This window comes from Betta splendens, chromosome 9 (genome assembly GCF_900634795.4).
Source record: "Betta splendens chromosome 9, fBetSpl5.4, whole genome shotgun sequence".
NCBI lineage: Eukaryota > Metazoa > Chordata > Actinopteri > Anabantiformes > Osphronemidae > Betta > Betta splendens.
The window spans coordinates 29,664,219-29,687,651 of NC_040889.2; the positions used below are offsets into that span (position 1 = coordinate 29,664,219).

Sequence of the window (23,433 nt, forward strand, 5' to 3'; positions counted from 1 at the left end):
TTCAAATAACTGCATGTAAATATAAGAAAGAGGCAAATGTGGTGATTTGAACTGTAATTTATTGAAATACAAGTCAGAATCTTCAGGTTTTGACTTTATCATCAACAGAACAAAGTCTCCATACGTATGTTTTGTTCAAAGAGGTATCACTTATATAAAGGCACAGTACACGAGTTAAAGGTGAGACATGTACGGTTTGGATACATTTAAACCGTACTTCAAGTGTCAGGACTCCTTCTGTCTGTGTCGACACACACAGCAGAACTGGCATCATTTGACCCGATGGCATCAGGACCGTCACGATAAATGAAGAAACCACTACTGAATATGCTTCCACGTCCCACAGGTGTCGGCACCGAGCTGCTTCCTGCCAGACACCATTCAATAGGACTTACAGGTTCTAGTCATGCAGTATAGTCAGGGGGAAATAACTAGCGATGAATGCACCAACAATGAGGCCGTGAACACTGTCCGCTCCAGGTTGCTTCAGCTGCTCATATGTCAGATTAGATGTTAGATGTTAATAAGGGGAGACGAGATGAGCATTAAGCTCAAGTGATTAAGTAAAACATGCTCGTCTCACAGGCGCTGCTGTCAAGACGCCGCTTTGGCCCCACACTGTGTCATCCAGCCTGGTCTCAGACCAGTGTTCTGCCTGAGTCGGGTGCGAGAGCGAAACGTGGGTGGAAATGAAACTGGAAGAAAACTGCTGCGATAGCGTGAGGCCAGAAACTCCAGAGATCATTGAATCCAGGCATCCAGCGGCTTCTGGCGGTGGTGGTGCTGGAGAGCGGCCGTGGCCTCCGGCCCTACGACGGCGGCGGGCGGACGGCGCGGCACGAGTGGCAGCAGGCCTTGCTGTAGTACCAGTGGCTGCACAGGTTCACCTTCAGCGCCAGGAGGCAGTTGGTGGAGGGACGATCCTGGCAGCTCTCATCTGGGACACGGACGCAACCAAACACTTACTGTACGCATCTGCTGTTATAAGACCTTAAACTAAACAAGGCTACTTTCAGAATTTAGAAAGTGGAGTTCTAATGTTTGCTAGAATGAGCAGGATCACGTGGTACAGACCAACACTGACACATTTAATCTGCAGCTTTTAAACCTCTTCCTCTTTTCCTGTAAAACAAGGCCGTGTGAAGCTGTGGCAGCTTTAGCAGCATCTAGTGGTGACACTAGCAATGACACCCAGGGCGGCTCCTACCTGGCGGCTCGGTGGGGCAGGCCTGCAGCGTGCAGGTCTGCTTGGCCACCGGCTTGGTGAGGGGGTCGCAGCCTCGGACCAGCTCCCTGCCCTGGTAACACTTCACGTCCCTCATCCTCACGCCCACGCCGCACGTCTTGGTGCACTGAGGACACAGGCGTTAAGAGGCGTCAGGAGCGGGCGGGCGCGGCCGACGGGAGCGGCGTGTGAGCGCCTTCACCTCGGACCAGGGTGTGGTGAACCATTTGAAGCACGGCCTCTCGAAGCAGGTGCTCTCCTCCTCGGGCTTCTCGCTGCCTCCACACGCCTCGTCGTCAAAGATGTGGAACTTTCCTCCAGTGATGCCGACGCACTGGACCGTCCTCCGCTTCACGCCGCGCCCGCAGGTTGTGTTACACTGGACGTGAAGACGTAAAGTTACTGCTGTGGACTGCCCCAGCCACTTAGCCACTTAGCCACTTACCCACTTAGCCACTTAGCCACTTAGCGTTAGTGTCTCGTGACTCACCTGGCAACGACATCACCACCTCCAGAATCACAGCAGCATTAGAACAAAAACACAACACGCTCTATGACGCGTACACGTCTCAGACTAAAGCGAACCAACCGCTGGGCTGATCCGGGCCCGTCTCACCTTCTCCCAGTCCTGACTCAGCCAGTGTGGAGCGCAGTCCCTCTCGCCACACGGATAGATGGCCAGCGGCTTGTTCTCCGCAGAACACTGGTTCTCAGGGACCACGCGGCCCTCTGGAGCCTTACAGTACACGTGACGCACCATCTTCCCCTGGCCGCACAGCCCAGAGCACTGCAGGGGTCAAAGGTCAGGCGTCCTATCAGATCAAATGGCATATTCCAAAGTTTATAGCTTGGTGTTTTTAAAGGAACAATAAATATTAACAACCTGTAGCTCTGACAACTGGATTTTACAATGTGCTAGCAAGGGTTCTCAGCCATCAGTCATTTTTTTCAACCGACTAAACGGTTGTAAATTAGACTTGCGCGTCTCCATTCTTGGACAGAACATCGAAAACGACTCTGTCTGTGCAACACAATGAAAGCTGTGAATCCACACAGCAGTTAACGCGCGCTGGACGACGCCAGGACAGTTGAACGGTGAGTGAGGCGCGCTCACGGTAAACACTCACAGGCCCCCACTCGGACACGGTCCAGTGGCGCTCGCAGGGCGGCCCGGTGCAGTTCTTGACGTTGGGCGGTTTGGTCGTCGGGTCGCACGGCCTGCTCTCCTCGGAGCAGCGCACGTCGCGGCTCACCTGGGCCTTGCGGTCACACTTAGCAGGACACTGGACCAGAGAGGAAACACATTCAGGTTTGTTACTGGGCGTTGCTGCTGATGATAAATGTTTTTAGTGGTTGGAGGTCACGCTGCTCCAGTAAATCACTAAAGTCTGGCCTCGGAGCCTGAAAACCCAGCGATGTCCGTCAGTGAGTAAGTGTTGCCTAAACAGCAGAGGAGAGTCTGTGAATCCATGTGAGTGAAGAGCTGAGTGTGTGTGTCTGGACGTACGAGGAGGAACTGAGCTGTTTGTCTCCGTCAGACCCTGAGGCCCGAGGTTTGTCTTCCTGCTAAGTGAGACTCCACAGTCGAACCACAGGACGGCGACAGGCTGGCGATTAAAGCGGATGAAAGCGTGTGGAGCACGCGAGGCTGCGTGTTCTCACCTCGCTCCACTCGGCCACCTCCCACTGTGGGCCGCAGGCCGGGCTCTTGCAGGCTCGCCGCTCCGCGGGCCGCTCCAGGTCGGCCGTGGTGCAGAGGTCGCTGTAGACCGAGCTGTCCAGGCCCGGCGACAGCATCTTCCAGCAGCGGACCTGCCGGAACTGGAAGCCGTCCCCACAGGTCCTGGAGCACTCGCTCCAGCTGCTGGCCTCCCACCTGACAGAGCAGACCGGGCTCAGTCGCATTCACCTTCCCTCGGGCTGCATACCGCTCAGCTGTGTCGGTACCTGGGCTGACACTCTCTTCCTATACAGAAGTCGTGGACCGGCTCCGGCCGGGTCAGAGCATCACAGTACATATCGTGCACCTCCACGCCGTCGTAACGGACACATGTGACGAAGGACTTGGACACCCCTGGATCAGAACCAGCAAAGAACAGAACAAGCTTACAGCCCAGGCTCATTATTACACAAGGTTTGTGTGGTGTGGAGTGTGAGGTGGAGGCGGGTGTGATTGTTCTGTGCTCCACCTATAGAGCAGGTCATGCTGCACGGCTCCTGAGACGACAGCTTCCAGCGATACATGTCAGCAGGACTCAGCTTCAGGTTCTTCTGGTACAGCCTCTGGTTTCCCCTGACACACACAAACTCATGTGAGGACCAGGAAACCTGACCAGTGTCACTGAGCAGTGAGACACATCTGGCTCCTGAATCCTGGACACCATGATATTGTGAGAATAGTTTCTGGGTGTTGACATGTGTTGACAGCCAGGTCTCGTCACATCAAAGTCATGCGTCCCAGCTCTGGTCCAGCAGACAGATGTTTACGCTCAGACTGGCTCCTGCATCATCGTCTCCCCAGAGGTGTCTGCCGTCAATCCTTCACATTTCCTGAGTTATTTGTTTCTGCATGTGGCCAGCTCTGTGCGCTTCCTCTCCTCTCTGAGTCTTTGTGTGTTTTATAACTGTTGGCTGCAGAACTGGTGATGGGAAGTCAACGTGAATTCTAGATATAATGAATGAAATGCTGCCAGCACATATATCTACCTGTCTGTCTGCATGTGTCTGTCTATCTGTCTTTCTGACTGTCTGTCTGTCTGTATGTGTCTGTCTGTATGTGTCTGTCTGTCAATCCATCTGTCTGCCTGCCTGCCTGTCTGTCTGTCTATCCATCTTTCTGTCTGTCTGTCTGTCTGTCTGTCTGTCTGTCTGTCTGTCTGTCTGTCTGTCTGTCTGTCTGTCTGTCTGTCTGTCTGTCTGTCTGTCTGTCCATCTGCCTGCCTGCCTGCCTGCCTGCCTGTCTGTCTGTCCACCTTTCTGTCTGCCTGTCTGTCTGTCTGTCTATCCATCTGCCTGCCTGCCTGCCTGCCTGCCTGCCTGTCTGTCCACCTTTCTGTCTGCCTGTCTGTCTGTCTGTCTGTCTATCCATCTGCCTGCCTGCCTGCCTGCCTGCCTGCCTGCCTGCCTGCCTGCCTGTCTGTCTGTCTGTCTGTCTGTCTGTCTGTCTGTCTGTCTGTCTGCCTGTCTATCCATCTGTCTGCCTGCCTGCCTGTCTGTCTATCCATCTTTCTGTCTGTCTGTCTGTCTGTCTGTCTGTCTGTCTGTCTGTCTGTCTGTCTGTCTGTCTGTCTGTCTGTCTGCCTGCCTGCCTGCCTGCCTGTCTGTCTGTCTGTCTGTCTGTCCACCTTTCTGTCTGTCTGTCTGTCTGTCTGTCTGTCTGTCTGCCTGCCTGCCTGCCTGCCTGCCTGTCTGTCTGTCTGTCTGTCTGTCTGTCTGTCCACCTTTCTGTCTGCCTGTCTGTCTGTCTATCCATCTGCCTGCCTGCCTGCCTGCCTGCCTGCCTGCCTGCCTGCCTGTCTGTCTGTCTGTCTGTCTGTCTGTCTGTCTGTCTGTCTGTCTGTCTGTCTGTCTGTCTGTCTGTCTGCCTGACTGTCTGTCTGACAATCAGCAGTGGACCCATGATCTTGACATGAGATAAACCTGAAAACCTTCGGGGGAAATGATAATTGAGTCGAGCCTGAAGCCCAAACCCTGTATTACGCTGATTACCTGGTTCTGTTGGAGCGACTGGACGTCCTCCCTCCACTCGGCACCGTTTTGTTCTGGTAGAAAGCGTCTCCGCTGTCATTGCGCTTTTGGCCCAGCGTGAACTCCAGCGTCTCGTTGAGGCCAAAGGTCGCGTCTTGTTCCAGGTCGCTGAGGTCCACCTCTGCCGGTCCCACCTCCGAGGAGAACAGACTGTCTCCTTCAGTCAGCAGCTGATTGGTTGAGATGTTAATAAGCAGCTCGTCAGCATTGACCTGTCCTTCCAGCAGGACCCTCCAGATGAGGTTCGGGTTCTCGGGTCCTGTGTCCACGGCTCCACCTGCAGGAGCAGGGAGGACGGTGCTGCCTGCGTGGCTGCTGTTCCCTTCTGATGGGGTGGAAAGAATCAAATTGACTCAGTGTGAGTGAGTGAGTGAGTGAGTGAGTGAGTGAGTGAGTGAGTGAGTGAGTGAGTGAGTATAGCACAGACTGTTGTGATTTGGCGCTATATAAATAAAACTGAACTGAAATGAATTAAATCTCGTCTCAGCCTTTTAAGACTCATGCTTGTAATGCAGCAACTCTAAAACAATAAATAAATAAAAACTCTGAATATTTCATCAGCTCTTCCTCCTCTTTGCTCCATCAATATTAAATGTTTCTTGAAGGCCATCACACACACAAGATGGAAGATGGACCCTGAATGCCAGTCGGCCTCTGAACCGTCCTCTGTTTCATCACCCTGCAATGACTCTGACCTTTGCACAGTTCCTACCTGTGACTTTGGAGGCAGCGGCTCCATCCTGCTCACGGCCAACGCCTGCCTCCTCCTCATACACCTCGTTGGTCTCTTGGCCCTTCCGCCCATCGTCCTCGGGGCCCAGAGCGGCGTCCACGCTGCTGTTGGGAGCCAGCAGACCCCCCACCTCCACGGAGTCGGAGCCGGTGTAGACAGGAGGAGGTGGGACGGGAGGCAGCGCCTCCCGGAGGACCGTGTACTCGTAGGTGACGTACGGCGTGCGTCCGTTCTGATTCCACACCTGAGCCAGAACACAGGGTCCGGTTCAGACCAGTCACATGATGATTAAAGAACACAACAGGGACTAAAGCCATTCCTTATACTTTACACCATCCATAAAGGACTTGCCTCATGGAGGTTTACAGTCGTCACAACGCACAGAGCCTCACATTAGATAAAGCAGCCATAGAATTAGTTTTGTTCTTGGCGTGACGTGTGATTTACTTTTATTCCTAAAATATGAGAGCTATGACACAACGTGAGGCCAAGCTGTGCCATTTTAAATGCCGTGCATCTTATTTCAAGCCTCCAGGACAGATAAATCCAGGCCCAGTTTTTGTGACGATAAACCTGGCTGGAAGCAATGGCTCCGTTAGAGGCCGTCTGGGATCTACGGCCGCTGTCGGAACAGCCTAGCGTCACGGCGCCTTAGCCGTTAGCCGTTTAGCAGCTGATGAGAGCCAGTACGCGGCGTCCACCCCCGGTTCTGACGGACTGTAAATGCAGGACACGCTCTACCAGAATATTGATGGCCTGGTCGATGGGGCCTTTGGCAACAATGTACTCGATCCCGGTCTCGTACACGTCCATGGGCCGGCGGTACTTGAACACAGTGCCGGCTGCATGGAAGTTCTGGGGACTGTCCACCTTGTAGGCGCCGTTGAAGAAGAAGTTTCCGGCCTGGTCGGTCACCGCTGGGACAGAGAGACAGACGTGCCTTTACTGGTTATCACACAACGGGACCGGTCAGGAACGTGAAGGAGGAAGTGGAGCAGCACCCACCAAGAACGTCCGCAGACTTTTTCCTCTCAATGACCTGAATGTCCCATGATCCTTCAGGGATTTGAGTGATAAAAGAGTAACCTTGACAACAAAAATCAGGAGGTTAGTTTCAGCGTGTGCTGCTGCTTTTCCAATGAATCTATTTCCTTTTTCCCTAAATGTTGAGGCGCTCATCAGGAATGAGACATTTTCAAAGCTCATCTGGAGCCTGAGACTCACCCGGCGTCGTGGCCCCGCGGCGGAAGTTCCCAGTGACTCTGCTGCAGCTGCTGCCGTCCCCCTGACACACCCCGCACTTATCCAGGGCGTTGGAAGAGAACAGCACCCCGTCGCACCCGATCGGCTGAGCAGAGGAGCAAACGTGGCTCCGTCACTGACGGGGGCGCGGGACATGAGCGAAGGCGGAAAGCGACACAGGAAGTGAATGAAGCTGCACTCACCTCACACTTAGCGTCCACGCACACGCCTCGGTAGCTGCTGTACTTGCAGGAAGTGCCGTCGCGCGCCGTCACCATCAGCTGCCTGTGGCCGTCGGTGGTGGTGCAGTGGAGGTCGCAGGGGTTGCTGGAGATGTGGACGTAGTCGTCTGGAGACAGAACACACACGTTCTGTCTGTGTCGCAGAAACTGACGCATTCTGGCTGCAGGTGTCTTCAGTGAGCAGGTACTTATTGCAGCACTAATGACTAGAACATGCAGGACAGAGCAACATGCTGTGACGCTGTTCTAGTGGCTTCACCCGGATACAGAGGCTTCCACTGGTAGCTCCTCCCGTTGTACAGGTGGGAGTTGAAGGACCAGCACTGCTCCTCCCTGAAGCTCCTCCCGGTGGGAGGACACTCCTGCAGGCAGAGACACAGCCTCGCTCACACTCACGCTCATGCGCACGCTCACGCCCACGCTCACGCACATGCCCCCTCCTCACACCCACTGCTCACGCTCACGTCCACTGCTGACACTCACGCCCACGCCCACGCCCACGCCCACGCTCACTACTCACTACTCACTACTCACTGCTCACGCCCACGCCCACGCCAACGCCCACGCTCACTACTCACTGCCCACTGCTCACGCTCACGCTCACGCTCACGCCCACACTCACGCTCACGCCCACTCCTCAAACCCACTGCTCACGCCCACGCTCACTACTCACTACTCACTACTCACGCCCACGCTCACGCACATGCCCCCTCCTCACACCCACTGCTCACGCTCACATCCACTGCTGACACTCACGCCCACGCCCACGCCCACGCTCACTACTCACTACTCACTGCTCACTACTCACTGCTCACTACTCACTACTCACTACTCACTGCTCACGCCAACGCCCACGCTCACTACTCACTGCCCACTGCTCACGCTCACGCTCACGCCCACACTCACGCTCACGCCCACTCCTCAAACCCACTGCTCACGCCCACGCTCACTACTCACTACTCACTACTCACGCTCACGCCCACGCTCACGCACATGCCCCCTCCTCACACCCACTGCTCACGCTCACATCCACTGCTGACACTCACGCCCACGCCCACGCCCACGCCCACGCTCACTACTCACTACTCACTGCTCACTACTCACTGCTCACTACTCACTGCTCACGCTCACTACTCACTACTCACTACTCACTGCTCACGCCCACGCCCACGCCAACGCCCACGCTCACTACTCACTGCCCACTGCTCACTACTCACGCCCACACTCACGCTCACGCCCACTCCTCAAACCCACTGCTCACGCCCACGCTCACTACTCACTACTCACTACTCACGCTCACGCCCACGCCCACGCCCACGCCCACGCTCACGCATATGCCCCCTCCTCACACCCACTGCTCACGCTCACATCCACTGCTGACACTCACGCCCACGCCCACGCCCACGCTCACTACTCACTACTCACTGCTCACTACTCACTGCTCACTACTCACTGCTCACGCTCACTACTCACTGCTCACGCTCACGCCCACGCTCACGCACATGCCCCCTCCTCACACCCACTGCTCACGCTCACATCCACTGCTGACACTCACGCCCACGCCCACGCCCACGCCCACGCCCACGCTCACTACTCACTACTCACTACTCACTGCTCACGCCCATGCCCACGCCAACGCTCACTACTCACTACTCACTACTCACTGCTCACACTCACTACTCACTGCTCACGCTCACGCCCACGCTCACGCACATGCCCCCTCCTCACACCCACTGCTCACGCTCACATCCACTGCTGACACTCACGCCCACGCCCACGCCCACGCTCACTACTCACTACTCACTGCCCACTGCTCACTGCTCACGCTCACGCCCACACTCACGCTCACGCCCACTCCTCAAACCCAGTGCTCACGCCCACGCTCACTACTCACTACTCACTACTCACGCTCACGCCCACGCCCACGCTCACGCCCACACTCACGCTCACACTCACGCCCACGCTCACACTCACGCCCACGCTCACGCCCACGCCCACGCCCACGCCCACCGCTCCACCACCGGCCTCTCTCTGAAGCCTGACTCACCCTGGTGTTGCACAGGTGATACTTCTTAGCAGTCCCAGTGCAGGTCATGTTGTCCTTCCAAGCAGCAACCTTCTTCCTTTAGAGGGAGAATTGGCAGAAAGCATGTCGCTGTAAAAGCACCTGCTCAGGAAGCGGCTTCGACCGGTTTGCGCCGCTGAGTCTGTGTCTCACCTCTGCTTGAGGCAGTGTCTCTCCTGGAACATGACTCCGCCTCCACAGGTCCGGGTGCAGGCCGTCCACTTGGCCCACTCGCCCCACCAGTAGGTGGTGACCTCCAGCTCCTCCTCCAGACTGTTGGACGCCACCGCCTCCTCCTGCAGGTACAACGTGTGCATCAGCTGGGCCGAAGCCGCCATCTTACAGTCAGTCAACGACACCACAGCGTATTCATCTTCTCCACAGATGCAATCCTTCCACTGCAGTTTTGTGTGAAGAGGACAATTAACCGCCGGTTTGACCCACGACCTGCAACTCTTACCCACATTACTAAGCTCATCTGGCCCAAGAACCTGCAACTGGACCATAAACTCACTGACCAGAGGCACAACTTGGCCATAAAAGCAGATTAGGTTTGATTTGCTGCCTGAGGTTGATGTTTGATCCCAGATATGACTCCTGCCATAGTCAGAATGACTGTTTTTTCTGAACTCAGATCTGCTGTTGTTGCTTCTGAAGGCATCTTTTAAATGGAAGCGCTCCATCACACCTTCTCTCTTTCTGCGGTTCCCACCATGCTGCTGCCTGCTCCCTCATCCTCCCCTCAGCCTCTACGTCCTCCCGCGGTGGAGGCCACTGGAGGAATCTTCCATTAAAGAGAGTGTTTCCTTTCCAGTGCTGCTCTGGGTGGATTCCTGTGTTCCTCAAACACTTATTTGACTGTGTAGACCACCTAAACAAAGTGAGGCAGAAGCCTCCATAATTGAGCGTCGCAGGTCCGCCTTTCTCACATTCCTCGTGTGCAGCCTTAATTCCAGCCGATGGCGGCGTCCCCTCATCCAGACAGATTCATCAGAGTGACCGCTGGAATGTGGACTGAGCTCACTGTAAAGGTGTGAGACAGAGCAGCTGGAAGTGAGGGCGAGAGACACTAGAAATACCAGAGAGAGAGCGTAAGTGAGAGAGAGACAACGACCATGAGAGAGTTGAGAGACAAGACTGACAGCTCAAGCTGACATGACCTCTGTGGTCTGAGTGTCTACACCTTGTTTCTGCTGCAGGTTTTTATTACTTCAGACCAGCAGGAAAGCACAGCGGTGTCGGTGTGTGTGGTTCTGATGAACCAGACCGGGTTCCTGCATAACCTTTCACCAGATGGGATACGGTTCTTATCCTCAACCTTCTTTAACCCTGCTGATGGTCCATGTTTTCCAGGTGGTCTGGAGATTCCTTTGGTTTTCTACATGTTCCTCTGGTTTCTCTCAGTGGGATCTCTGACCTGACATCCAGTAACGATAGTATTAAATGTTCTCAATCTGCTTTTGATTGGCCAGGTGACTCCAGAACCATCTGAACCTCAGCTGCAGCCTGTTAAACTGTTTTCCTTGTTTGAACCCAGGCTTTGAGCCATCATCACGCCTCCCAGACGCTGGACTGGCAGGACTCAGGGCTCATGATTGTAGACAATCCCAGAGAAGCGCCGCATTCGAAGATGAGCTTAATAAACGGGGTTTCCTGTGCCTTGTGTCGCGTACCTGCTGCCCCCTGGTGGACAGGTTCCCCACCGACACTGCCAGTGTCAGGAAGCCCAGAAGGAGCACAGCCGTCTCTCCACACTGATCCCATGACCACAGCCTCATCCTGGGGAACGGACACAGACAGGAGACAGTCACACAAAGGGGTAAGTCATTCCTATAGGAGAGAAAGCTGCACTAGTTTGGACTGCAGAGACTGAACCTGGATCAGCGGTGACAAATAAGTCAATAAGACAAGCATCGGAACCTTCAACAACCGCCGCACAAACGTCTCCAAAGGTCTTTGACAGTTTGAATAATCCATGTGTTTCAAAGACTCATTTCCAGAGGAAATTAGGTAAACCAAATGATTTCTCCTAATCGTTGCTGTATTTATAGCTTGTGTTTTTAACGGCGCGATGAATGATGCCACATTCACACAAACACGCAGACGCTGCTCCTCCACAGGTCCCCTGAAAACCGCTGGCTGTTGCCTTCAGATTCTAAACCACGTTTCCGTGTGTGCTGCGCCAGAACCGGCGGCCCGGTCCAAGCAGGTGATCCACGCTGAAAGAACCGACAGAAGCAGCAAAGCTCCTCTGAGCCGACGATTCCTCAGAAGCGAACAGCGAGTATCGGTGACAGGTGTCTTCAGGACGGCGCAGCAGCGCTCAGTCACAGCTGGAGCACATCTGGCTGGAGCACACGTGCTGCGAGGCAGCCTGCAGCCGTGCAGGCAGCACCCGCTGTAAACGCTTTACCTCAGACGCCACCGCGCTCCCGGTAACAGCGCTCATGCTTCATACGCACCCGTCACTCGCTGTTCCACGCAGGCTCCCTCTCTCTGCTGTCATTTCCCAGCCAGTCAGGCAGGGCAAAAGCAAACACAGCTCCTCGGTGCTCATGACTCCTCCAGCCCCACCGCCCCCACCCTGCGGCCCCCAGGGGCCCCGCGCCCCTGCCTTGTTTTTGTAGTGCTGGCAGCCACAGCAGACAGACAGACGGACGGACGGACGGACAGACAGACAGACAGACAGACAGAAAGGTGGACGGACAGACGGACAGACGGACGGGCAGGCGGGCAGACAGACAGACAGACAGACAGGCAGACAGAGAGTCAGAGAGACGGACAGGCGGCCAGGCAGACAGACAGACAGACAGACAGACAGACAGACAGACAGACAGACAGACAGAAAGGTGGACGGACAGACGGACGGACAGGCAGGCAGGCAGACAGACACACAGGCAGGCAGGCAGACAGACAGAAAGGTGGACGGACAGACGGACGGACAGGCAGACAGGCAGACGGACGGACGGACGGACAGACAGGCAGACAGGCAGACAGAAAGGTGGACGGGCAGACAGACACACAGGCAGGCAGGCAGGCAGACAGACAGACAGACAGACAGACAGAAAGGTGGACGGACAGACGGACGGACAGGCAGACAGGCAGGCAGACGGACGGACGGACAGACAGACAGACAGACGGGCAGGCGGGCAGGCAAACGGACGGATGGACAGACGGACAGACAGACAGGCAGACAGAGAGTCAGAGAGACGGACAGGCGGCCAGGCAGACAGAGAGACAGACAGACAGACAGACAGACAGACAGACAGACAGACAGACAGACAGACAGACAGGAAGACAGGAAGACAGGCAGACAGAAAGGTGGACGGACAGATGGACAGACAGGCAGACAGGCAGGCAGACGGACGGACGGATGGACAGACAGGCAGAAAGACGAACAGACAGACGGACGGACAGGCAGGCAGGCGGGCAGACAGACACACAGACAGGCAGGCAGGCAGACAGACAGACAGACAGACTGAAAGGTAGACGGACGGACGGACGGACAGACAGACAGATAGACAGACAGACAGGCAGAAAGACGGACGGACAGCGGACAGACAGACGGACAGACAGACGGACGGAACAGACAGACAGACACACAGACAGACAGACACACAGGCTGGCAGACAGACAGACAGACAGACAGACAGACAGACAGACAGACAGACAGACAGACAGACAGACAGACAGACACAGACAGAAAGGTGGACAGACGGACGGACAGACGGACAGACAGACAGAGAGACAGACGGACGGACGGACGGACAGACAGACGGACAGGCAGGCAGGCAGGCAGACAGACAGAAAGGTGGACAGACGGGCAGAGGGATGGACAGACAGACGGATGGATGGACGGACGGACAGACAGACAGGCAGAAAGACGGACAGACAGACGGACAGACAGACGGACAGACAGACAGACATACAGACAGACAGACAGACAGGTGGACGGACGGACAGACAGACGGACGGACAGGCAGACAGGCAGGCAGAAAGGTGGACAGACAGACTGACAGGCAGAAAGACGGACAGGCGGGCGGGCGGACAGGTACACACACACACACGCACACACACACACACACACACACACACACACACACACACACACACACACACACACACACACACACACACACACACACACACACACACACACACACACACACACACACACAAAAAGAGCGGCCCTCCGGAGCCCAGCAGCCGCCACTCACCACCTGTGCTCTTACACAGCGTCTCGTGTTTCCAGTCACACACTTTACACTGACCCAAACCATGAGTGCTGCTTCCTGCTGCACGTCCCACACATCCACTAGTCCTGAGATGAGGACTCACAGGAAGCTCTGTTCCAGGCAACATCACATCACTGCATCACATTAGCGGTAACAGAAACCTAGTGGGTTTGGTTCATTGCTGTTTAGATGGTTGAGATAATTTTGTTGATGGGTTTGGTACAAACCACCAAATACTTTGGATGATTTTCCTTATGTGTGACATGAAGACGTGGTTATGACATGTAGAGGACGCTGAGTGGATGTCTGTGCTGAGACCCTTCATCCACACGTCTCTGTCGGTGCAAAGCAGGCAGTGAACCTCACACAGAGACAAACAGTGATTCACTCAGAGATGAATGACTGAGGGAAATACATGAAGGCAAAGCTGAGAGGTCAGCGGCGCTGGGGCCAGGGTCACTGCTCACTGCTACTAAAAGCTCTTATTGACTCACTAATGGTGGCTGCATTTCTCAAAAACACAACCAGACTGAAGTCATCTGCATTAGATTCACTTAGGACCAAACTAAATAACCCTCCCTTCATCAACTCACCCTGGAGCAGAATTTGCGAAAGCAATGAGGCCATTAGTGGTTTGTCTGACCACCAGATTTCTTGGAATAAGTCTGTAGAGTTGATCCAAACAGTCCTCATTCATTTAGCCCCAAAAATGGAGAAACGTGTTTGTATCTATTTAAAGAAGCAAGAAGACGAACAAGGCGCTGATTCCATGTCATGCTGCAGCTATGTGGCCGTGCATGGATGGAAATGGACCCAACATGTTGGGATGCCAGTCCTTTCTTTAAACGCTGCTCAGCTGAAAAACCCACAGAGACCCAGCGAACGCGACGATACAGCAGAGAGCAGTGGACAGGCACATCCCACAGACCCGACTGAAGCCCATCCATTCACAGGCATGAAGCACAGGTGCCGCGTTGTCCAACACTCACCCGTTGTGTCTCTGATGCCTTTAGAATAAACACACTGGAGTATTAATAAGGCTCCGAAAAATCCAGCTTAAACCAACACAAACCCACACACTACAGCGAAGTGTGGTTCGTACTTCACAAACAGAACATTACATGTTCCTCTAAGGATTCAGCTGCAGGCCTGTAAAACAGCAGCGTGTTGTTTCAGGGCAGCAAATGATGAATCACTTCACCTTCTGTCACACAACGATACAAGTGAGTCAACGATAACGGCTCTGAGGCTCAGCAGGAGACTTTACCCTGAAACAGCCACGAAAACCCAAAGTAACACACACACACACACACACATGCCATAACACTCACAATAACACAAAAAGGCAAAAAAACTGCAGCCACTCACCTCGCCTGCAGCAGTCCAAGGGTGTGTGTGTGTGTGTGTGTGTGTGTGTGTGTGTGTGTGTGTGTGTGTGTGTGTGTGTGTGTGTGTGTGTGTGTGTGTGTGTGTGTGTGTGTGCCAATAGCGCAAGCGACAGCAGTGGTGTGTTGTGGTGTGTTGGTGCTGTTGCTGTGGAGTGAAGAGAACAGACAAAGGGAAGAAAGAGTGGAAGGGAGGGAGGTAAGGTGTGCTGTCCCTGCATCCCCCTCCTCCTCCTCCTCCTCCCCCTCCTCCTCCTCCTCCTCCTCCTCCTCCTCCTCCTCCTCCTCCTCCCACAGCATTCTCCTGGTTCCCACAGTCTTCTTCTGGCTACAGCGTTCTCCTGGTTTTCACTGTGTTCTCCTGGTTTCCACAGCATTTTTCTGGTTCCCACAGTCTTCTTCTGGTTTCCACAGTGTTCTCCTGGTTCCCATAGCATGTTTTTGGTTCCCACAGTGTTCTACCAGTTCCCACAGCATTCCCCTGGTTCCCACAATGTTCTCCTGGTTACCACAGGGTTCTCCTGGTTTTCACTGTGTTCTTCTGGTTTCCACAGCATTTTTCTGGTTCCCACAGTCTTCTTCTGGCTACAGCGTTCTCCTGGTTTTCACTGTGTTCTCCTGGTTTCCACTGCATTTTTCTGGTTCCCACAGTCTTCTTCTGGTTTCCACAGTGTTCTCCTGGTTCCCATAGCATGTTTTTGGTTCCCACAGTGTTCTACCAGTTCCCACAGCATTCCCCTGGTTCCCACAATGTTCTCCTGGTTACCACAGGGTTCTCCTGGTTTTCACTGTGTTCTTCTGGTTTCCACAGCATTTTTCTGGTTCCCACAGTCTTCTTCTGGCTACAGCGTTCTCCTGGTTTTCACTGTGTTCTCCTGGTTTCCACAGCATTTTTCTGGTTCCCACAGTCTTCTTCTGGTTTCCACAGTGTTCTCCTGGTTCCCATAGCATGTTTTTGGTTCCCACAGTGTTCTACCAGTTCCCACAGCATTCCCCTGGCTCCCACAATGTTCTCCTGGTTACCACAGGGTTCTCCTGGTTTTCACTGTGTTCTTCTGGTTCCCACAGCATTTTCTGGTTCCCACAGCGTTCTACCGGTTCCCACAGTGTTCTCCTGGTTCCACAGCATTTTCCTGGTTCCCAGAGCATTTTTCTGGTTCTCACAGCATTCTCCTAGTTTCCACAGCATTTTTCTAATTCCCACAGCGTTCTTTTGGTTCCCGCAGCGTTCTACTGGTTCCCACAGCATTCTCCTGGTTCCCACAGCGTTCTACTGGTTCCCACGGCATTCTCCTGGTTCCCACAGCATTCTCCTGGTTCCCACAGCGTTTTACTGGTTCCCACGGCATTCTCCTGGTTCCCACAGCATTCCCCTGGTTTTCACAGTGTTCTCCTGGTTCCCATAGTGTTCTCCTCCCCTGGGTCCTCTGCCTCCACAGAGCAAGCAGCAGTTTCTTGTTCATCTTTCTCAGACTCATGTTTGTAAGTAAAACAATTATTGATTCATTTCAGTCAAATAACCAGGGGAAGAAACGCAGCATCATAAACTGCTGCCGCCTCAGGTCGTGCGCCTCCTAGTGGTTCAGAGCGAGCAGAGCAGGTCCTGTGGACGCAGACACGTCCCTGTTACATACATGTGGTTATATCCTCTATGACACATGAGGATATGTTGCCTCTGCAGTGCAGGAGCTTCAGGGCTGAGGTTTTATGGAAGAGGTGTTGTGGCTTCTGCACTTCTTCCTTCTTAGGTCAAAACATTTCCAGTCATCCAGTCAAGATACATAATATTAACCTCCTCACAAAAAGGGACCAGCAGCTTAATTTGCCAAACATGTCAGCACTGAAATGTGGCTTTGAGTGTGAACAGATTATTTTATTTCAAACACAGATAAGAAAAAACCTTTGATGAAAAGCAGAAATGGAGAGTTTCATAATTCAAATATATCTGTTCCTAAATACAAACAAGCATCACTGTGAGATTCATAACCACGTCTCTGTGCTCAGCGTCCATGAGATGGTCTAGTGAAGATTTGAAGGAGCATGTGACACTGTTGAATATGGGGCGCGGAATGTAAAAGGAGCACCTACAACTAGTTTTCTCACATTTAACTAAATGACACAACATGTTTTCTCACATTCAGTTAAATGTGCAAAAGTCTAAATGTAAATGTTAAATCTAAATGATGTGTTTGAGACCGCGTCACTGATGTAGGATCATAGAGGGTGGAGTCTACTTAAATATTCCATTCGATCGTTTAACATTTAACATTTACATTTACATTTACATTTACATTTACATTTACATTTACATTTACCATATACATTTACATTTACATTTACATTTACATTTACATTTAAAATTTAACATTTACATTTACATTTAACATTTAACATTTAACATTTACATTTACATTTACATTTACATTTACATTTAACATTTACATTTTTACATTTACATTTACATTTACATTTACATTTACATTTACATTTACATTTACATTTACATTTACATTTAACTTTTAACATTTAACATTTACTGTACATTTACATTCAACATTTACAGTAACATTTAACATTTATCTTTAACATTTAACATTTAACATTTAACATTTAACATTTACATTTAACATTTACATTTACATTCAACATTTACAGTAACATTTAACATTTATCTTTAACATTTACCTTTAACATTTAACATTTAACATTTAACATTTAACATTTAACATTCACATTTAACATTTACATTTACATTTAGACTTTTGCACATTTAACTTAATGTGAGAAAACTAGTTATAGGTGCTCCTTTTACATTCGGCACCCCATAGTCGAAGGCCTTTAGCCATGAAGATGCAGTGACTAATGAGGTTTCATTGACTTCAGGTGAACTGCCGCTTAAAGCAAACATACTGAGATGCAGACGCCAAAACCAGATGGAGGAGTGAGGGAGGGAGGAAGTGGCCGTCGGTGGATGAGCAGACGTCTGAGGACCCACCACGTCGTGTCTTCTATCACGTCTGGTCCACAGTCCTCTGTGCTGTTTTGACTCCCCCCCTCCCTCCTCCTCCCTCGTTCTCACGTCACCTCTCTGTTTCTACAGCTGCAGGTTGTTTCTGTTTCTTTCCTGCACTGTCCGTATTCTCACACACACGTTACTGATCAGTTATTATGTGTTACTAACCTTGGTGAGTCTAAGGTGAGTCCAGCCATCAAGGTGCTGAGGTTTCATTAGAAGTGAGTCATTCCAGCCACCGGGGGCCATAAACGTGTCCTGAGCAGTCTTCCCTCGTTCCTCGTCTGCTGCCTTCATCAGCCGCCACCCGCTCCGTCGCCGATTTACAGGCTGACAAACCAGCTTGAGGGAGGAACAAGCCACTAACACCAGCACCAAATAAAGGCTGCCACCAAGAGAAGCTGGAGGAAAATGTGTTGCACGTGTGCCGTGGATGCAGCCTGCAGTCATTATGGTGGCAGACGCAGGCAGACAGACAGCAAATATAGGAGTTATAAACAAAACCGCAGGGAGACGAACAACATGGAAAGAAAGAAGCTGTCTAGTGTAGTTTGCTTTTGAGACGTGCAAATGAAAGTTTTACCCTGAAATCGTTCAGATCAAGTGAGTGTTTGAAGTGAGACGATCAGGTTTAGGCTGACTGCAGCTTCTCTGGGCCACAGCAGCCTACATCACCTGCATCTGTAAACACCTGGAATGGAACCAGAGCATCTGCTGACTGCTGGTAGAATGGACAGGGCTGCTCCAACGGGTCCTTTGTCTGAGCTCGAACACGACTGGAACAGATCCACCAGCTCTGATTATTTGTAGAAGGAGAAGCAGGTTCAGAGGTTGCAGCTATTTATTACTGAATCAAGAGGAAGCTGTGTTTTTTCAGATGCGCCCAGGAAGTCTGCTCCACATTCCCACACGGACTCACCCTGTTTAGACTGTGGGTGTGACCACAGGCCACAAACTCTCCCCAGGATCTGAAGGTCCGAACATCTGAACGCCGCAAGATGGGATTTGGGGTCAGGCAGCTGATCCTGTGGCTGATCCAACAGCACAGAAACATACTTACTCATATTTAGTCGTCCAAATTGGTCACGTCTAGTTACTGGAGCACTGTTGGCATTTGGATGGGACTTGCAGTCAACACTTTCACAGGGCACATTCCACAGAAGACCCAGGGAGTGACCTCCTGACCCCGGGGCTGGGACAGCGATCTGGGCTTTGTAGTGAGCTGTCAGTGACAGTGGCCCTGAGCTCAGCCACAGGTACCGAACTCTGGGCCTCAGGCGGCAGAACTACAGGACGAGCTACTGGCAGAGGTCTCCAAGGATCACGTTGCCAGAACGCTCCCCAGAATCTGAGGCGTGGGCGAATTCTACACGCTTGGCGTTGCTGCCTCAAGCCCTGGAGCAGGTGTGACAGCTGAGAGGAGAGCAGAAGGAGCAACTGCTGCCTCATCACGGGAACGTTCAGGAAATCCACACAGAAAAGATTCATGTCAGAAATGGAATATCTAAGCGTGAGTTCTTTTGGAGCAGGCGCCCAGTTCAGCCCAAAAAATGTGACTACAATCTGTTACACAAGCTTTGTTTTCAAAGAGAACGTGTCCATAATGTACTCGTATGCCTGCATTAGTGAAAATGAGTTCATACATATGTAGTTATATACAGTCAAACCCACAATTATTCATACCCGTAAGGTGAAATGACACAAGCTTCTCCCCAAAAAAAAATGATTATTCACATTAGAACAAATAATAGCATTGTCTACATTACTGATCCGTTCTCAATAGTCTATGGAAAATCCTCTGTATAAACTGGTATTCTGTTGCTCTTTCCTGTAGCTTCTTTTCTATCTGTGAGAGCGATGAAGAGTGAGAAAAGCAATTTCCCTCTGGAATGAGTGAAGTTTTCTGGATCTGAATCTCCCAGAAGCTCTGTAGGAAACCCAGTCCGAGGGGAACAGAGGAGGGAGTCCAGCCGGCCTCGGCGCAGCCCAAACAGCTGCTGAGCGATGACACTGCACATGCAGCCATTTAAAGCTTAAAGGGAGCGCGACAGCTGGGCAGGAGAGGGTCCGCGGCTGCATCGCCTCCACACTGAGTCAGGAGCGCGGCTGAGGACGCAGGGCGCTCCTCATCTCCACCATGGGCGCCTTCATCGCCAAGATGCTGCTGCCGACAGTGAGCAGCCTGGTGTTCCTGCCCACGGCCAGCGTGGCAGCCAAGCGCGGCTTCCACATGGAGGCCATGGTCTACTTCTTCACCATGTTCTTCACGGCGGTGAGAGAGAAAGTGTGGCGATGTCTGTGGCAGTGATTGAACTGACTGTGCTGTTATACGGAGTCGGATGCTGGGCTTTGGTGCCACTGAGGCTTGTCGTTGACTGTTGCTGTGTTTCGCTGGTTGTGTTGCTGTAGGTGTACCACGCATGCGATGGACCCGGCCTCTCCATCCTGTGTTTCATGAGATACGATGTTCTGGAGTACTTCAGTGTTTATGGCACCGCTCTGTCCATGTGGGTCACACTCATAGGTGGGTGCTTTGACTAAAATCAGGAACCGACCCAGAGAACGGTTCATGTCCTGCTCCTTTCTGGAACATGTTAATGGGCTAAGTTCCCCAAAGGAACTTCCCAAGCAGCTGCTCACGCCACATGTTTCCTGCTCAGATAAGCTTTCGCCAACGCACATGATCATGAACACATGCTCTGCTTTGCGACAGCTGTCCCGGTCTGTTCTGGATCGAGGGACAGGCCTGAGCTCCTGCAGCCTGTTCCAGGGAGCACGCTGACATTTGCTCTTATGTGTCTCCTCGGCGCAGCTCTTGGTGACTTTGATGAACCCCAGCGCTCCACTATGACCATGTTCGGGGTGTTGACCATTGCAGTGAGGATCTACCAGGACCGCTGGGGCTACGGAATCTACTCGGGACCGATCGGATCGGCTGTTTTCATCATTACTGTCAAATGGGTGAGCGGTTGGAGAGCTGCTCACTATTTGTAAATGTTAATGAATTATGGACTCTGACCACATCACTGTGCAGCTGCAGAAGATGAAGCAGCTGAGGGCCGTGTATCCAGAGAAGACGGTGTACACGCAGCAGGTCGGCCCAGGGTGCTGCTTCGGAGCCCTGGCCCTGATGCTACGCTTCTATTTTCAGGTGATGGTCAGTAGACTCAGAAAAAAGTGAACGTTTGCGGGGAACGACGCGCCGCCATCTTGTTCGTAATGTACAGGGTGATAAACGCAGCGCGGGAATCATGGGTCGTCCTCCGACTGAGCCAGGTCGGTGTCAAAGCAAAGCCACAGGAGACCCCTCAGCACCACACGAGAACAGCTGTCCCCTTCACATGAGCAGCATTAACACTAATGTGTAATATCACGGTGGAATTTCAATACCTCATTCAGACGTGTGTGAATATGACCTCACACAGACGTCACATATGGAGATGTGGGTATTTTTCTTTTTGTTTATTCTACATTTTAGATATGGCTTTCTTTGAACAGTGAACAGTTGCTGGGTGAACCCATAATTTAGTTGTATTTGTACAATGACAAATAAAGTTCTATTCCATTGTAAGCGGGCCTCAGCTGCCGCCTCACATGTCACGTGTGTGTCTGCAGGAGTGGGACTACGCCTACGTCCACAGCTTCTACCACCTGTCTCTGGCCGTGTCCTTCATCCTGCTGCTGCCCAAGAAGAACCGCCACGCCGGGACGGGGCGGAACGCTGCTAAGCTAAGCTGCTTCACCCTCTGCTGCTGCGTACGTTACATTTACCACAACGCTGAGGCCAGACGCTAACATCCAACATGAGCGTAGTCGTAGAGGTGCTGTAAGCTGGACCTGATCCCCTTGAAATGTGTCCCTCTAGACCATGTCCCCTGGTTCCTCCAAGGAGAAGACAGACGAACCCAAGAAGAAGCCGTCTCGGACCGTGTGGACGGTCCCCACGGAGAAGCCGTGGACACGTGGCTCCATCACCCCCACTCTGCCTCTGTACAGCCCCCCGCCCTCCAGCCCCCTCAAAGGCACGAGCGTCAGCAAGCTGAAGGAGCTGAACGGCTGGAAGTGAACCAAAGCACACAGCGCTGCCTCAGACTCACCAGAAGGCTTCATCCCCAAGGCGCAGCTCGCAGTCAGACTGGGAAAACGGGCAAGTCACCAACGAGCTGTCAGCCGGACACTGATAAACCTGTACAAGGCTGGGAAGACGATCTGCTTGAGCAGGAAACCAACTATCAAAAACGTAGGAAAAACCCGGATTGGCTGCTAGAACATTTAAGGTCAGCAGCGTCTTCAGTAAAGAAACAAAGCTGAGGCTAAGATTTAAGGGGACCTGGGCCGGCGGTGCCTGGACAGACCACAGCCTGGAGGCACCGGTCCAAACCCAGTACGGGTCAGAACACACAGCACGGACAGAGACGGTGGCTGAGACGAGCCAGTAAAACTGACTGCAGGATTTATGGGGAGAACAAACAGGCGGGTGGTTCATCCCTCCAAAATATATAAATTGTCTTTAGAAATGTTGGTCTGGGGAGCGCCTTCGTCTGCTCATGTCTGTCCACACCCCTCCTCCTCCTCCCTCTCCTCGGGAGCGAGACCACTCTGCTGAGTCCAGTTATGAGGGTTACAAGGCTGTAAAGCACATTTGACCACTTTATTACATTCTTAGTGCCAAATGTGTCGTGTGGAGCCGAGGGGAACGTTTCTGAACCGACAGGTGGACTCGTCACTCGTCACAGACTGTGGCTTTTGTTTGGTTTGAACTAAACCCTTACTTCTTAATATATTGTTATTTATTACAGTATCAGACTTTGTAAATTCGGTTCCGTGTGTGTTTGTTTTTCACGATTTCAGCTTTTGATAATAAAATTCAGTGCAGTGAGCTGGTTTTTCAGTGGGCTTTGGGAGCGGGATGGAATTTTACCGGCCTCTGACTGAAGATATTATCATAACGCAGTGATCTGCACTTTGCTGAGGCCTGAACACTGACAGAATTCCTGAGTGGTACATAATTCAAGGCCCCCTCTAGTCTAGCAGCACTAATCCAATTCCAAACTCACTCCGGAGGACACGGAGTCGTGCGTCCGAACACGTCACCTGCTCCGAACACGACCCAAAGACTACAAACTCGGCCTGCGTCTCAGACACAACCTGAAGGAACCTCTCCTCCCGAGGACGCCTGGAGCCGGGCCAAGCCGCCAGCTCGGTGCCCGGAGAAAAGTGTTTTTGTCTGGACTGGCTGGGCCACCGGCACCTCGGCCCGGCTCCGCCCCCTCCCAGGATGGAAACTCGCGCTCTTTATTGCACGTGTGAAACACTTTTCAACTTCTTTACAACCACAGTCTGTCCCTCACACACATTCACTACAGGACTGGAGCTGTAGTCTAGCGATGGTCTGTGATCCCCAACTAAAAGGAACCTAAATTCTACCTAATCAACATCTAACTCTAACTGAACGCTCAGTTTGGGGGGGGGGGGGTTCAGCTACAGCTGCTGCCGACACGAGACGGCGGCAAAGAATCATCAACAGCACGTAAAGTGTAGTTAGT

At 52.4% G+C, this 23,433-nt stretch overlaps 2 protein-coding genes across 8 annotated transcripts; one reads left to right on the plus strand and one right to left on the minus strand.

Annotated features, from left to right (window-relative positions):
- Positions 1 to 41: 41 nt before the first annotated feature.
- adamtsl2 (ADAMTS-like 2) lies at positions 42 to 19,725 on the minus strand. 7 transcript variants are annotated; one of them, XM_055511135.1, is made up of 19 exons: positions 18,056 to 19,725; positions 10,928 to 11,033; positions 9,408 to 9,550; positions 9,237 to 9,312; positions 7,449 to 7,551; positions 7,151 to 7,296; positions 6,930 to 7,053; positions 6,711 to 6,791; positions 6,447 to 6,622; positions 5,685 to 5,949; positions 4,934 to 5,297; positions 3,415 to 3,518; positions 3,173 to 3,299; positions 2,888 to 3,101; positions 2,353 to 2,508; positions 1,842 to 2,012; positions 1,428 to 1,604; positions 1,208 to 1,352; positions 42 to 937 (listed from the first exon to the last, which is right to left on the minus strand). In XM_055511135.1, the coding sequence occupies exons 1-19, from the start codon at positions 18,082 to 18,084 to the stop codon at positions 810 to 812; spliced, it is 2,835 nt and encodes a 944-aa protein (XP_055367110.1). In that variant the 5' UTR covers positions 18,085 to 19,725; the 3' UTR covers positions 42 to 809. The 7 variants fall into 7 exon arrangements, 5 of the variants coding, with proteins under 5 accessions (XP_055367110.1, XP_029018658.1, XP_040928261.1 ...); XM_029162825.3 differs by lacking the exon at positions 18,056 to 19,725 and adding an exon at positions 11,717 to 11,826; XM_041072327.2 differs by lacking the exon at positions 18,056 to 19,725 and adding an exon at positions 11,130 to 11,611.
- Positions 19,726 to 19,815: 90 nt separating this feature from the next.
- On the plus strand, positions 19,816 to 22,767 carry mymk (myomaker, myoblast fusion factor). Its single transcript, XM_029164064.3, has 6 exons — positions 19,816 to 20,159; positions 20,297 to 20,411; positions 20,700 to 20,848; positions 20,922 to 21,038; positions 21,503 to 21,643; positions 21,753 to 22,767. The coding sequence occupies exons 1-6, from the start codon at positions 20,025 to 20,027 to the stop codon at positions 21,951 to 21,953; spliced, it is 858 nt and encodes a 285-aa protein (XP_029019897.1). The 5' UTR covers positions 19,816 to 20,024; the 3' UTR covers positions 21,954 to 22,767.
- Positions 22,768 to 23,433: the final 666 nt, after the last annotated feature.

Excerpts from the sequence above, each read along its gene's own strand:
- mymk (XM_029164064.3), top strand. The coding sequence starts at position 20,025 with ATGGGCGCCTTCATCGCCAAGATGCTGCTGCCGACAGTGAGCAGCCTG. Across the intron at positions 21,039-21,502 it reads TGCTACGCTTCTATTTTCAG|GAGTGGGACTACGCCTACGT; the intron begins GTGATGGTCAGT and ends GTGTGTCTGCAG. Across the intron at positions 21,644-21,752 it reads GCTTCACCCTCTGCTGCTGC|ACCATGTCCCCTGGTTCCTC; the intron begins GTACGTTACATT and ends GTGTCCCTCTAG.
- adamtsl2 (XM_029162825.3), bottom strand. The coding sequence starts at position 11,811 with ATGAGCACCGAGGAGCTGTGTTTGCTTTTGCCCTGCCTGACTGGCTGG. Across the intron at positions 7,297-7,448 it reads GTGGAAGCCTCTGTATCCGG|ACGACTACGTCCACATCTCC; the intron begins GTGAAGCCACTA and ends TTCTGTCTCCAG. Across the intron at positions 1,605-1,841 it reads TGAGTCAGGACTGGGAGAAG|TGTAACACAACCTGCGGGCG; the intron begins GTGAGACGGGCC and ends CTTCACGTCCAG.